This window comes from Passer domesticus, chromosome 6, assembly GCF_036417665.1.
Source record: "Passer domesticus isolate bPasDom1 chromosome 6, bPasDom1.hap1, whole genome shotgun sequence".
Classification (NCBI taxonomy): domain Eukaryota; kingdom Metazoa; phylum Chordata; class Aves; order Passeriformes; family Passeridae; genus Passer; species Passer domesticus.
Genome location: NC_087479.1, coordinates 10,265,322 through 10,280,186, shown reverse-complemented (window position 1 = coordinate 10,280,186; position 14,865 = coordinate 10,265,322). Strand labels below are relative to the sequence as shown.

At 38.6% G+C, this 14,865-nt stretch overlaps 1 protein-coding gene across 17 annotated transcripts in view; it reads left to right on the top strand.

The window, feature by feature from the left end:
* Positions 1-14,865, top strand: part of MARK3 (microtubule affinity regulating kinase 3) — a 62,498-nt gene that overhangs the window by 18,017 nt on the left and 29,616 nt on the right. For all 17 annotated transcript variants that reach the window (XM_064423249.1, XM_064423245.1, XM_064423248.1 and 14 more), the window contains 4 exons: positions 1,100-1,153; positions 8,062-8,110; positions 8,810-8,875; positions 11,363-11,433. In XM_064423249.1, coding sequence (XP_064279319.1) covers positions 1,100-1,153; positions 8,062-8,110; positions 8,810-8,875; positions 11,363-11,433 — 240 coding nt within the window. The remainder of the gene's footprint in view (positions 1-1,099; positions 1,154-8,061; positions 8,111-8,809; positions 8,876-11,362; positions 11,434-14,865) is intronic.

Genomic DNA, 14,865 nt, shown 5'->3' with positions numbered 1-14,865 from the left:
TCCCTGTGTTTTTGCACTTGGATGTAGGGATATAAATTGGCTTTGATGTAAGATATTCTTTATTCCATATGTCACCAACCCCAAGTTAATGAGGTGACAAAGATAGCTCAGAGTGATGCAGGGAAATGGGAGCTGTGGCATGGGAAGGAGCAGCATCTACTGTTTGAGCCAAAAATTGAAGTGGAGTTGAAAACCTTTGCTTTGCACCAGTGAGATATTATAATCAGCTGAGTTGCAGCATCTTGCCTCTTTGAGAGGCACCATCTCCTTCTGTAGAGCTTCTTCTGGTATGTTTGGTCTCTAATTTAGAAAGGAAAAATACCAATTGGTGTGTAATTCTAGAAAGATTCTCATTTCTTTTTCTACCTTGTCCAGTATCCAAACTGCATTGCACTGAAGTTTCTGTTGCCTATTCATTGCTTCAAATCTTCAGGTTCTGACTAATTAGCATGGTATGGAATTTCTCTTCTGCTTATTGTGTGAACATTTTATTTTGTTCTTTAATATTTCTGTGCAGCATTTACTGAAAAGAGGAGAACAAGTAAAGGAATGTAGAAAGTACCCTAAGTGTTGTACTATGGCCAACGTGTTTTTGTTGATTTCCAAGTGATACTTTTTTTAATACCCATCAGGGAGCAAATTGACGCAAATATTTAGTAAATTTCCGAAGATGAACTTACTTCTTGCCAAATTTGTGTGGAAATGCTTTCAATATGCTCTGAAATCTCTGCTTTTAGAAACTGCCAATGCCCAGTCACTACTGTGTAATCTGTTGTGTAATTATACTGTGTAAATATTATCTGTAGGCATACTGCTCTCTATCAGGGCACTGTCTGCTGTTGGAGCTTCCACTGTCATGACTGTGATGGTCTTAATGTCAAGTCAAAGACTCAGCAAGCTTCTCATCTTAATATCCTTAAAATACCAGGGTTTTTCCATTCTTGCTTCTAGTTTAAATACAAGTACATAATTTGCAGAAGGAACTTAAGCATTTTTTGTGTAATTTTCATGTTTTCCGTGTCTGTTACTGGATTTGAGCATGTTGTAATAACATGGTATTGTTCCTATGGAAAATACTGATCATGAACTCTTCCTTTAGGTTGCCATAAAAATAATTGACAAAACACAGCTGAACCCAACTAGTCTACAAAAGGTATGTTTTTACATTTAATCTTTCAACTGTATTATAACTTGTTCTCTTCCCCACCTCCTTCCATTAACCCTGAATGCCTGTGCTGGAGAATCTGAAGCATTGCATACCTTTGCACACATCTGACTACTGTATTTAATAACTGGTTTTGCAACAGATATTTCTGACAACCCTGCAGTTGTTCAAGCTGAAGTCTTGCAGAGCTGTAAACTGAGAAAAGAGAGGTATTTGCCACTTCCTTTGTGCTCCAAGCAGAGCTGACTCTGTAGAGAGGACGTCTGTGGTTTGGTGTCATGCCCCCATGTCTCCTTTGTGCCGGTTGCTTTGTTAAACTTAGAAATGCAAAACTTATGTTCTGTCCTCTTAAACTGGCCTTGAAAGTACTGCCAGTGGACTGAAGGCCAGGCAGTATCTGTGCCTTTCGTGGAGTTTGCAGCAGGAGAGGTGATGCAGTTGTATGAAACAAATTGGGCCATGTCTATTCTGGTTTCTTCCCTCTAGCTCTGAATGTTTAATGAGCTGTTACAGTTGTATCACCTTATCTTTTTAGTACAGAGTGATAAACCCTGCTCTTTCATTAAGCAACCCAGTCTGTTTGGGAGTCTGTGCAGGAAGTACATTTAAATGTTGCTTTTACTTGGGACTTCTCTAACTCTGTCCTTTTAAGTTCTGCAGTCAAAGGCTTTTTGTTTACTTTTGAGTACTTTGATAAAAACCCCCTTGAAATATTTCTGTTTGAACAAGAGAATATGCAGAATTTACCTGCAAACAAAATGAAAGAGAGTAACTAGAGTAAACTGGAGAATATACACATTTGTATTTTATGCAAATACTAAAAAGATCACTTGATTAGACTTTTTATCAAGATTAATGGTGCAAAAGTAAATTGGAAAAACACACAAGTTCTTACATTTTATGGTTTCATTGGGAGGAAAAGAATAACCTGTAGAAGAAAGGCTCTGTCATCTGAGCAGGTGGCAGCTTTGTATGACTGTGTGGACAGGGTAAAAGTAGATAATCTGGTTCCATTTTTCTCAGAATTTTTCTCAGTTTAGTCCCTGAGGTTATTGGTGGTTTCTGGGTAAGCAGGGTGAAAATAAAGTGCAAATTAGGTAATATGATGGATTAGATAAAGTTGATTTCTGTGGCAGATTGCAGCTTGGAATGCCTAAATAAAAATGGTTCAATGCTTGAAGTACTTGAAAGTGAAACAAAAGCTGTGTGATAAAAATGGGAAATATCAGGGCATGGGAAGAACGATCAGAGAGAAGTAAAGAGGCCATGTTTTCAGTTAAAAATGTGAAATCATAGTTCTTCTAATACTTGAGACTGGGCTCCAATGCCAGTTTGAGCTCATATGGGGGTACAGTACAAACCTTTTACAAGTCACAGGTGTTCAGTTGGAAAAGCTACAAGCTGGAAGTGTACATGATGAGCCTTTGATTACTGGGTTTCAGCTGGCTCAGTGTCCACTCACAGCAGTGTCTGCTCCATCTCTGTTGTAATTTAATTTTTATTTACAGTTTATAAAATTAGATTATGAAGTGTGATTTGTAGTGTCATCTTGGGTACCACTGGATTTCTTAACTGGGAGTCTGGAAGAATAGTACCAAATAGCAGGGCAGATATCAGATCCAATTTGTGGAGTGAAATAGCTAATGTGCTCTCCTCTCTAAGCTCATTTGTTACACGAGCACAAAAAGAATTTAGTAAGATGTATCAGTTTTCAATTCAAAAACTGAAAGCAGTTTTATCAAAATTAAATTCCTGCTTGTCATAGGAAGCAGAGGGAATGCACAGCATACAGCTTGCCAGCTTTGCCTGACCCAGGCTTTTTATGTTGCAAGCCTTTGCCCCTTTCCCCAGCGCTGCCGGCAGTGCCGCAGCCTCGGTGCCTTTGGAGCCAACTGCACACACGACCTGTGCATGCAGGGGGAGCTAAGATGGAAGTGCTTCTGATCTTGCACTTCTGGAGAGAGAGAGAAAATATTTGAGGTATGGTGGGGAGGGAAGGGCTGTGCCCAGAAGAGGGTGTGGTGTGCAGCATCTCAGCTGCGGTGTAGCTGCATGCCCGAGTCATCCTTAGGTGGGGAAACAAATGGTGATTAAAGGCTGCCAGTTCTGATTTCTTTGTGTTCTATCTTCCACATCGATACTTCAGCTGCCAGGAAGAAGTTAACCTTGTTAAGGACTTGCTTTGCTTTCCGGAGCAGTAATTCCTGGTATGCCCTCGCTGCAGCCCTGACAGCTCCATACTGACACTCAGCTCTGAAGGGTCGGGTTTCTTGTCTGCTGCTGAGGAAGTTCTGTGGCAGCCACATGCAGCTACTCTTTGCTGTTGTTTTAGGACCTAATTACTGCTCTGCTGCTCTTGCTTAGTGAAGAGGAAGCTGTAACTGGTACTTCCCTGCTTTGAAAGAAAAGGGAATTCTTAGAGGTTTTTTCCCATGCTGGCGGTGTTAGTCATAATCACTGTTCTCCACAAATGGACTTGTGTGTGCAATTCCAGTGGATATTGGTCTTACTGCAAACAAGTGCTGATGCTACAGAGTTCACTTCCTCCTAGACAAAAAATAAAATAGTTTGGTTTTTTTTTTCCTTTTGATTTACCAATGCCATTATATGCAAGGGTTTTCTTTATCAAGCTTGGGTAATAGCACTAAATCACTTCTCATTTTCCTGTTTTAGAACTTGGCTCCTCAGCCAAATATTTTTGTTCATTATGTGCAGATGTTTTGCCACTTACTTAGGCAATACTTATTGTTAAAGCATTTAAGTTTTCTTAAACATCAATTTTAACATGGATCATGTACTTTCTGACCATGAGTCAATCAGTGTTTTAAGAACTGCAAGAAAAGGATGAGAATTTTAAATGCTCCTGCTCTTCTGTTTGTAATGAGTATCCCTTTCTGTTTCCAAGTTGTGCTTAGTTTGAGGCAAGCTTGCATTGTGCAAAGGCTTTTTGCCTGAGGCTCTTTATTAGATGTAGGGCATATTTCAGTGAGCAGTTACCAGGAGAAGCCTAATACACAGGTCAGGCTTGAGCTGGCTTGGGACAACATCCTGTGAAAAGGGACAAGGAGACCAGGAGAGGGTGGTGCTCTGCAGCTGGCACTGACTCACTTTTTAGCAAACTTTTTCAGTATTTTTAAAATAATTTGTTACTGTCTTGTGGTAGCTACTGTGGGAGCACTTCTAGTCTGCCTTTAGCTGTGTTCAAAGAGAATTAGCCTAAAAGAACCAGCTTCCATTGCTGGTTCGTTGGGGTTTTTTTTATTCAGCTTTTTGGCTCACAGCATTAATTAAATGGCATTCTTTTCCTGTATCTGACATGGCTTACACTCAAAGGACCAGACCACAACAAAGCTGAAAGCCATTTGTTTGGCAGACTAAGGATGTTTGTCTTTGCCTGGAAACGTTTGTAGAGCTCCTGTTGACGGAAAATGAGCTGTTCAACAGGCTGGGAGTAGTTTTGAATCTCAGTATTAGAAATTAAACTGATGAGAACTGTTTTCAGTTGTTTGTCTGCCTTTAGAGCTTCATTATGACAAGTGATTTCCTAATACTAAGAAAATAATTTTCTATATTGAGAACTTTCATGTAACATTTTCTGATGTTATACCTTATTCTGTGTTCCTGTGGGCAGGGAACCTCAGATAAAACCTGTGAGGTTTTATCATACCTGCTGTTTGCAATGAATTTTATTGTGTGATGATAGTTACTACGTCGTTTCCTAGAAGCTGATGCACATAATGAAATCTGTAAAACCTTTATCCAGCACACTTTGGGAAAGTTGTATGATATTGTACATTTTATTCCTCCTCTTATTCCTCTATCAGAAATAGATGATAATACATATTACAATGTCAGACATTTATAAATAAATATTTCCCCAGATATCCCCATCTGTGTCAAAAAGATATAACAGGTAAACTGACTAAGGGTGCACAATCTAAAGTGCATTTATCTAACTAAAATTACAGTTTGGTGGTGGTTGTATCCTATTCTCAAGTATTTTTATTTTTAATTTCCTCTGAGGCAGAAATAGTATGTTTTTTAACAGAGCTTCTTCCTAGTCACCCACTTGAACAAATGGCTCATGAAGCAGAAGCTGCTTTTTTACATGCTTCATTTGGGTTAGTAAAGCAGAGAAGTCATTTTGTGGACCAGTGTTTTGGTGAGGGTCTGACCCAATAGGCTCTGTCTGGGTATTGGGGGTGGAAGATGTCAGATACCAATTGAGAGTGAATTAAGTGAACTGTCTTTGAAATTGTAAAAACTGATAAGAGCCTTTCAGTTATATTAGCTGTGATTAAAAGTATTAATGGACTATTCAGAATACATTATACACCAGTTTAGCTGAAATGAATGAAAAGCAAGAAAAAAACAGCTATAGATTCAACTGCTTTTAAATTCCTCATGATCAAGAGAGAGATGATGTAGTCTACCCTGTCTGATTACATATGAGAAAGCTCCAGAAATAACACAGTTTAAAAAAGAAAAGAAGGCAATTTTGCCTCTCTAGAGGATAAAGAAAACGTATGCACAGAGGTTTTGAAACTATTTTGCATGGCAAATAATTTACTTGATCAATCAATCGTGATTTCTTTTAAGCAGCTTGTCATCTAGCAAAGTGTCAGGCACAGACCTAGATAACAAGATAATTAAAAGCATTTGGAAAACTGTTTGTTTTTTCTCTGTTCAGGTAGTGTGCCAATCCTAGCAGAGAGTGCTGTAGCAGAGAGAAGGTCTCCTGGGCAGTGCAGTGAGGATTGCTCCCCAGATGTTGGCATTTGCAGAAATTCTATGATTCTGAAATATCAGAAAGCAGAGTATGGTTAGAACAGCTGGTCTCCAAATTGTGAATTTGTCCTATTGATTTACTTAAAACCCTCACCTTGCATTTTCTTTTATTAAAAATCACAAATGCACAAGGATTTTGTTTTATTGACTCTTTTGTTGTTTTCTGTTTTTTTCTAATGTTTCACCTTTTATTTTTTTATTATTACAAAGTTTCACCTTTTCTTTGCTTTTACTGAGTAAATACACCTACAAGTTTTTGAGTTGTTACTAATATGTGTAGACATACCAAATTTCTTCACTTTATCTGGAATCTGACCTGAGCCAAATCTTCCAGCAGTGTTTTTTCTTTCCTTAGTGTGATTAACAGTGCTGTTATCCCTATCCTATATTTACAAAACTCTTGGGTTTTTTCCTATGTCTGCATTCACTTGGAGCTGTGAATTTCTATTCTTCTTCAGTCTCTTTAGATGAAGTTCAATATGATGTTAGGTTACTGATATTCCTGTAGAAATTTGTGTTAGGTTTCTAATAAAACCTCTTGATTACTCCCACTTTTTGAAGCATGCTGTTAGAAAATAATTGATCATGAAGAACATGAACTCTCTGGAGTCTTGGGCTGGCATTGGTGAGCTGCAGAGGGAGAACAGCTATGCACTTGACTGCCATATAGTGTAGTGCATAAAAAGAGAATTCTTTGGTTTTCTGAGTACAAGAGTATTTGTGCTTCATGTTTTTTTGTAATAATATTTTATCTTGGAACTGCTTTTAATTAATCTGCTATTTACCAGCTTTGTTCAAAGCAATGTTTCATATTGCAATAACACCACCTGTGGCACTTTTACTATTACAGTTATGTATTTATGTGTATCTTACAATAGTCTTTTGCAGAAGTGTTTTGAGAGGTGAAAATAATTAACAACTGTTCAGTCATGACTTTGCTTTCATTTCTAGTTTGTTAAATGTCACTCCATATTTTCATTAAGTTGCAGAAGGACAGAGTTTGCTCTGTGTGACAGGCAAAGTTGAATTTTTCAGAAATAATTACTGAAAGCCCTCTTCACACGAGTATTGGCAGTATTGGGGAGGGACAAATGGGACATGAAGCATGACAATATCCTTCCAATCAGTACTCTGTCTCTGGATTTAGGGCAGGGATATAATGTCATCCTGCAGCTTGAAGCAGGCAGTTGTCCCTCACCACCATCCTGCTGGGGCGGGCTAGAGATGGAGGGCTTTTATATGGGGAAGTTGTGTGTTTTGAGAGATATATCTGTTAAATAATTCCTGTACCTTGCGTGTCAGTCAGGGTTAACACCAGTGCTTGCAGAAAGGGAAGCAGCACGAGGGGGTCAGGAAAACACCATTTGTGTTCTGCCCTGTTAATTTTGGCGAGCACGTTCAGCGTGCTGCGGTGTCCGGGCAGGCTTCAGGCTGTGTCTGGGAGTGATCAGGGAGCTGTGCTGGCAGACCCAGGGCTGCTGTGCCTCACTTGCCTTGCAGCAATGCTTCTGAAGGGCTGAGGGCTGGCTTTGTCTTCCCTTCTCTCCTTAGGACTTGCTCCTTGCTGGTGTGGTTGGATAACCTGGTTTTTGCACAGTGTAAACAGCTGATGTTTCACCTGTGAGCTGCTGTTGTAGCACAGTAATTCTTGGGCTTTAACAAAGTCCTGAAGAATGCTGAATTCATACCAATAACATACTGCAGTGGTCTTCTAAAGCTGGTGGGGATTCACAAAAACTTGGAGCTGTACTTTTTGTGAAGGGAGTGGAAGATGTGTGAGATGTGCTGGTCAGCAGGAAGCTGCATGGGCTCACAGTGCTCCTCTGACCCCAAAAGTCTGCAAACCACAGGGCTAAGGTCACTTCGTTCCTGAGCTGTCTGAGTTCTTCCTGGGTGCTTTCAGGCTTTTGAGGGTTGATTTGTTGGGCAGGGGTTGATTTGTTAACTCTTGCCCTCCAAAAGTGCTTATTTCATGAACTTCACTGATAATGTTTAATAATGTTTGCCCTTTGTGTTTAAATGACTATATCAAAGTTTTCAGTCTTTAAGGAGAATGGCTGTTTATTAGTGATTTCATTAACTTATTTCATGTCTTATGTTTGTTTCAGCTCTTTAGAGAAGTAAGAATAATGAAGATCTTAAATCATCCAAATATAGGTATCTTGTTTCTTTCACATAATTTCCATCTCTGAAGAAGTTTTAGCTTTTCACTGTTAAGATTGTTGTGTTTAAGATTAAGTTTAAAAGATTATTTTGCATTGGAGTGTGAATTTACTCTAAGATAGCAGTAATAACTGGTATTTCAGAACTGTGTGTTTAAAAAAAATAAAATAAACATTGTGGTCCCTTTGCACAGAACTGTTATTTGCATAGCTAACTGATAAATTTGCTTCTTTTGAGTGTAGTATTGATTTTTGACTGAATTCAGGTTCTCATTACACCAAAACCAAGAAGTGGTCAAGAATTTTTTCAAGTTTGTTCATTTAAATACTGTGGTACTCCTATGGGACTGTGAGCAGGCTGGTAACTGATTTGTCACCACGTGTTCCAGTTCAGTGCACACATATGTGGCTGTTGCTGATGCTCAAATCTGTGCATGCTCTGCTTAGCTTAGTTATGTTCCCATGTAAAAGAAGCAAAGTATTGTTTCTTGAGAATATGTTGTTCTGTATGAGTTGACCAAATGTGTTACAGTATTTTCTGCTTAGGAACATTAGACAGAAAGTTTCTTTAGAGTAAATAGTCTAAACTGGCAGGCAAACAGTTTGGGTATTTTTCTCTCACAGAATTCTGTGGGGTGTTAACATAATGCTTCTGCAGTTAGTTAACTGATGACTAAATATCTTTCTTTTCTAGTGAAGCTATTTGAAGTCATTGAAACTGAAAAAACTCTCTATTTAATAATGGAATATGCAAGTGGGGGTAAGTACCTTTTTGCTGCACTGACACAGTAAGCAAACTGCCAAGTGAGAGAAAACACTTGTTTTCTTGAAAGTTTTGCTTTCTCTTTCAGCAAATATTTATGTCAAGGTAGTGTAAAATATTAAGCAAAATCTTTAGTATTCACTGGGACTTGTTTGGTCAACATAAATAATAAATGTAACTTGTAAAACCAGCTTCTAAACTTACTACAACTTAGTAACATTTGCTTTTTTTTTCACAGTTCAAATTAATTGGGAGTCTTTTCTCAGCCACTTTTCCTGCCCATAACAAATACTAATGTTCTCAATTTACTCTATTCAGCTCCCTACCCCTGGTGTCCTATTTTGTATAAGATACTTGGTAAAATCATGTTCAGATGAAACTTTTCTGTGTTTCTTTAATTGTTGCTCTCAAAAGCATGAGCACTGCAACTTCTGTTTTTAGATGTTGATGACATCTTACATATCTTAATCACAGGCCTTCTACTGTCAAGAATTGTTAGGCTTAGCCTTATGCCATTTTAGAAAGAGCTTAAATGCTCTTTCTGATTCTAGAGGGGATGGAAAAATGCACATCATGCAGTGTCAGATATTTTCACCAGAGCTAGAATTAAGGTATTCAGGCTTAAGTTACTCCATGCTGGCTAGAACTTAATATCACTCAGCTTGTCAGTGTGACCCTTGAGCACCAGCATCTGGGAATCTCAAACAGTTGAGGCTTTTAGGAAGGAGATAGACCTTTCTCAGAGAAAATCAGTGTTAAATTCAGACTCTTACATTAGATTATATGAAGTTTAATCAATTGCTACAAATAAAGCAAGATTCTCTACCCACCTGTCTTTTCTTCCAGCAGCTTCCCAAATGCTCAGCCAAGGTTTGCTTAAACAGGAACAGAGTGGGTGTTATACCATTAAAATATTGACCAGTTCAGGTGATTAGGGAGACATCTCTGTGTTGTTTGATAGTACCAGACTTAAAAGTGAAGTCTTATTGCCATCTAGTGATTGGCTTCTAGGAGGTAGAAAGGCCAGTGGTTCTCTGAAGGAGTGAGGACCTTTCCTAGGGTGATGAGGGAGAGGTGAGTACTGTACTGGTCCAAAAGGCCAGGAGCAGTACCTTCTGATGTGCCATGCTGTGCAAGACAGGAATGGCTGGCAATCACAGTGGCAGGCATCAGTTTCCCTGGTTTTCTCTTTATCAAGGTCAGGTCATCATGATGCACATGAACTCTGGCTGCAGGATGAAAGACATTATTGCTACAGCTGCAACACTTCACATAAAGTGGGGATAATTCTTTCCCTGGTGTCTTTTTCCCTGAATTTTGAAGAAGTGTTGGGGTTTGCTGCTTCAAGGTTTTTTAAGAAACAGCTGTGAAATACAGCTGAGAGAGTTACCTGAGTTGAGTATTACAGAATACACTGCAGAGGGAAGACCATTTTATGGGGAGTCCTGACATTCCCTCAGATGGCTCAGTGGTTGCTTTTCCTGCAGTGTGACTCCTTTTTTTATTGCAATCTGGTGGAGTTGTGTCTTTAAAAAAAAATAAATATGATATTACTCAGCTCTTCCCTTATGAAGTGGCTGTCTGCAAAACCATGTTTCCTTGCTCAGTAGGGAATGTTTAAATATTTGAACCACTTCTGAAGTTTTTATGGTTTTTGCATACTAGTGAGGACTTTTTAAAACTGTGTTATTATTTTGTGTTTGTAGTTCTTACATACACGACTGTTGGTTTTTAGGAAAGGAAATCTCCCATGCTTTCACAAACATGTCAGTGTTTCATGGGCCAGTGGCCTGCACCTAAAGCTCAAACATTGTAGTCTGTATTGATGTGCTCTAAAATGACTGCATTGATTAGAGAGGGGAAAAACTGAAACACAGTAGATCTTCAGTAATCTTTAGTCATCCACAGCCATACAACAGTGGCCTTGTTCTGTGTATTTTACAGGTATGGTGGTTGTGTGAGGGATTATGTCAGTGTGTCCTGCTGTGCTCATTCTTGTGACCCTCCTTGTGGGTACCTCTTCCAAGCCTAGGTTAAAGCTAAGGTTTTTGATTTTGTTTAGAACCATTTTATACACATGTACAAATTAAAATTCTAGTGTTGGTATGATGGCATTTACAAATATCATCAATTGTTCTCATATGAAACTTTTTTTTTTCTGAAGCAAAAGAAACTCTTGTGAGAAAGTCTGTGAAGGGGTAGGTGTCATCTTTGTTTACAAAACAGAAGTATGCTGCTCAGTTTCTATCCTAAGTAATTGGGAGGAAATGGTTTCCTTTGTGTATATCCAGTCCCTCATTATTTTCTTGTAAAGGAGATGATGGTGTAGTAAATTGCACAGCAGTTGTGCCTTGTTCTCTTGAGCTGTCCTGTAATCATAAACTTGAAGTACAGTAATTCCAGTGAAGCTGCTGTGGGCAACTGCTGGAGAAGAATCTCTACATTCTGAAATTGGCATTAATGTATCTTGTTTTTGAATTGTAGGGGAGGTGTTTGACTATCTGGTTGCACATGGAAGAATGAAGGAAAAGGAGGCAAGAGCTAAATTTAGACAGGTATGTATAACATTCCTATATGTCAGCTTTCCCCTCACCCCTGTTTTTAATGCTGAAATGAGTAAAACAGCTGTCCTTTGCATTTGACTTACAGCAGTGTTCAGCATGTTGTGGGCTTGTAGTTCTGAGTAAGAAAAAACTTATGCCACAGCAGTACTTTGAAGGAGTCAGAGTCTGTTCAGGGGTGCTGGTTTCCTTAGTGCTGAGTGCCAGGGTGTCCAAGAGTGCCAGAACACAGGGAGTGCTTGGTTTGGAAGTGTATTCCATTCCAAAATGCATTTCCTCTGGGCTGATTTCATATGTCCTTAGCTCAGCAGGTCTGTAACATTTTGGAAGTTGTTCAAATGTAACAGGCTACAAACAGACCAGTTTCAAAATGCAGACAGTGCATGTAGTAGGGATCCATTCACATTCATCTGCTTACATGAAAAGATACTGTTTAATAATTGTTCTAAAAAGTCACAGAAAAGTAATGTCTAGACTTGTTAGACATTAGAGAAAGTTTAGCTTTCTTTATGATGAATAAGCTAGCCCTGCCAAGGTGTTGGAATTTCATTGATCTGCAAAAAGCATTTCCATTCTACAGTCAAGCAGTACTGAACATAACCAGTCAAATACTGAACATAACCAGATATTTTTGCATAACTAATTTAAATCCAAATGTCTGCTCTTGTGCTGAAATTTGTAAATGCCTATTCCCTTTGGTCACTTGGATAGCCTCAGTAATGTTGTGACAAATAATAAATGTCAAAATTATGCTCCAGCTTAATGACACTTGAAAATAATGAGTAGGGACAAGAGTAGTGTTTTGAATGGTGTGTAGGGGTTTTAAACTGCTGGATCATGGCAGTGATGTGTCAGTCAGTTGCCCTGTTGGAAGGGGAGGCTCTGATGGTTTCACTTCTCAAGCATAGCCATACATAATAGAAATATGTTGTAAGATATGAGACTTGCAGGAACTAAATTAATGATTTTGCTTTGTTTTCTCTCATCTAATTAAATCTTGTATTTACCCTTTTTAATTTTTGGGGGGGAAAAACCCACACCAAAACCACCACCACCACCAAACAAACAAAACAACCCAAAAGCAGGTGTAGACTTCATCTCCCCAGAAATCATTTGTGATTACTGGAGTTATACAGCTTGACAGTAAGGAAAACTTTTCCCACTCTTCAACAAAGTCTTACATGTCTTTTTAAAGCTACTGCCTTCACTTTCATATTCTGGAAGGCAAAGAGTTTTCCTTTGTGATTGAAGGTTTCTGGTTTATTCTCCTGTGCTGTGTTGGCAGTAGAAGTGGTGGGATGTGAAACAGTCATTCCCACTTCAGCCATCTCTTCTAAATCCCTGGCTGTTGCCTTTGTAATGTCACTTGAAGAGCTTCAGAGTAACTTGAGAGCATTGACTGTTCTCTCTCAGATGTGAATATTGGAAACTTCTGCTGATAGACTCTTTGCTTTCAGTCCTCAATTTCATTCATCAGGAGCTATGTGGAAAAAGATCTTGCAGTAATTACATTAAAATAACATGTTTCTTCAATAAATACCTGTTTTTTTCTAAGAATTTTACCTCCCTTTACGTAAAAACATACAGAAACAGGTCAAACATGTTTTACAGGTACACTTAGTGCTTAATTTTATGGGATAATGTGGGTAGTACAGGATGTAGCTTCATTTTCGAAAAGAATTTAAAAGGGAGTTACCTGCTGAGCTGAGTGTTTGACCCATCAAGAATTGGGTTTATGTACTCTCAACCTGATGATCTTTTGAGTTGGTTTGTTGGTTTTTGGTTTTTTTTTTGGTTTTTTTTTTGTTTTTTTTGTATTTCAGTAGAATAAATGCTGTTATAAAGATATATAGATGGCCTCACTTGTATGCACTGGAATACACTTTTTAGTTTTTCATGCAAGTCTCCTGGTGCAGACAGCTGTGCTCTGTCCTCCCCCAGCAGCTGATTTCCTGGCTGCTGAGCTCAACCAGTTTTAGAGGACCTTGATCTCAAAGAAGGGAGGTTCTTGAAAGCTTCAGAAGCTTCAGTTCCTGGGAGAAAAGAGAGAAGCCTGGAAATAAGCAGAGGAGATAATCTGTAGCACAAGCTGATTGGGCTAAGCTAGAGAGAAAATCATTCTTGCTGGATGAAAGTCAGGTGACTTTGATCAGGGCAATTTTATTAGATGCTAAAGCTCCGGCTGAGGGACAGTGTCAAAGGAAACAAGGAAACCAGATCTTGCTGGGCTCACAGGTCATGAAACTATTCATTTCAACTTACTGTAGTCCTGGAATAGCTGTGTATCACTTTTGGTCATTGTTAGAGGAAGAATGCTCTCTGCAGACCTTTTATCTGATGCAGTGCAGCTGTTCTCTGTTAGACAGAGACTTATGACATAATAGCCTTCTTTTTTTTTTAATTTGTTAACTGTTTTAGCAGACAGTGGCTCTTTCTAAACTGAAGAAACAGTTGTGCCATGGTATTGAGATTAGTTCTTACAATAGGTTGTATTATATCTTGTTTTCAGATCATGTTTCTTCTTTCAGTAGATGTGATTTCTGGATCAAACACTTGTGTTTTGTCTCAGGAGACACTTCCTCTCTAGCAGGCAAAGAGCAGGATTTGGTAATTCTCCCTTTTGCTTGTTAGAGATAAAAAGGAACTATTTTTTAGTCTATTTTGTTAAACATATGTAAGGTTTTTAGCAGGAAAATAGAATGTAAATACAGCAATCATTATTTCAGTTGCACTTGACAAGGAACAAAGGAGAAGGCACAAAGTCTAAGAATACAACTGTGCTGTACAGCTCTCCATTTCAAACTCCTTTGTGTAGCCATGTGTGAGAAATTCAAATTGAGAATGTTTTGCATTCTTAATGTCACCTTATTCTTCTTCCCCATTATAGACTTCCAGGCAGTTCTGGTTCAGTTTCATCCTTTTTCCACAAAAAAATCTGTGCTGAGCAGCAAGTCTCCTTAAATTTGTGTGTATTAGTTCCCTCTCTTTCCTGAAAGCAATAAGATCTGGCCTTCTTCAGTATTCTCACTGTTTCCCTGCTGAAGCAGTTTAGAATTCTTAATGCTGGTAGATGTTAGGACAGATGTTAGAAAATTATAAAATCCACTAAATACAGCCTGTTGGTGTGTTCCAGTAAAGCAACAGAATGCTCTTAGCAGTGTGGAAGGGGCCCTGAGAGGTCATTCATCCTTTTGTCATTTAATCCTTTTGAGAATGGTTCTGCCTAGAGAGAACTTCTTCAAAACCTATATTTATACAGATTTTTGAAATCACTCTTTAGAAAAGTTTTTCAATGTTCCAGTTGTTACTTCTAGCAAAAAGCTCACATGCTTTTTCTCCCCTTCTCTTCACCTGCCAAGTGTCAGAAAATTCCTCACACGAGAAGGTTAGGAAGTGTCAATGGAAACAGTGATGGAAGCTGGAAGA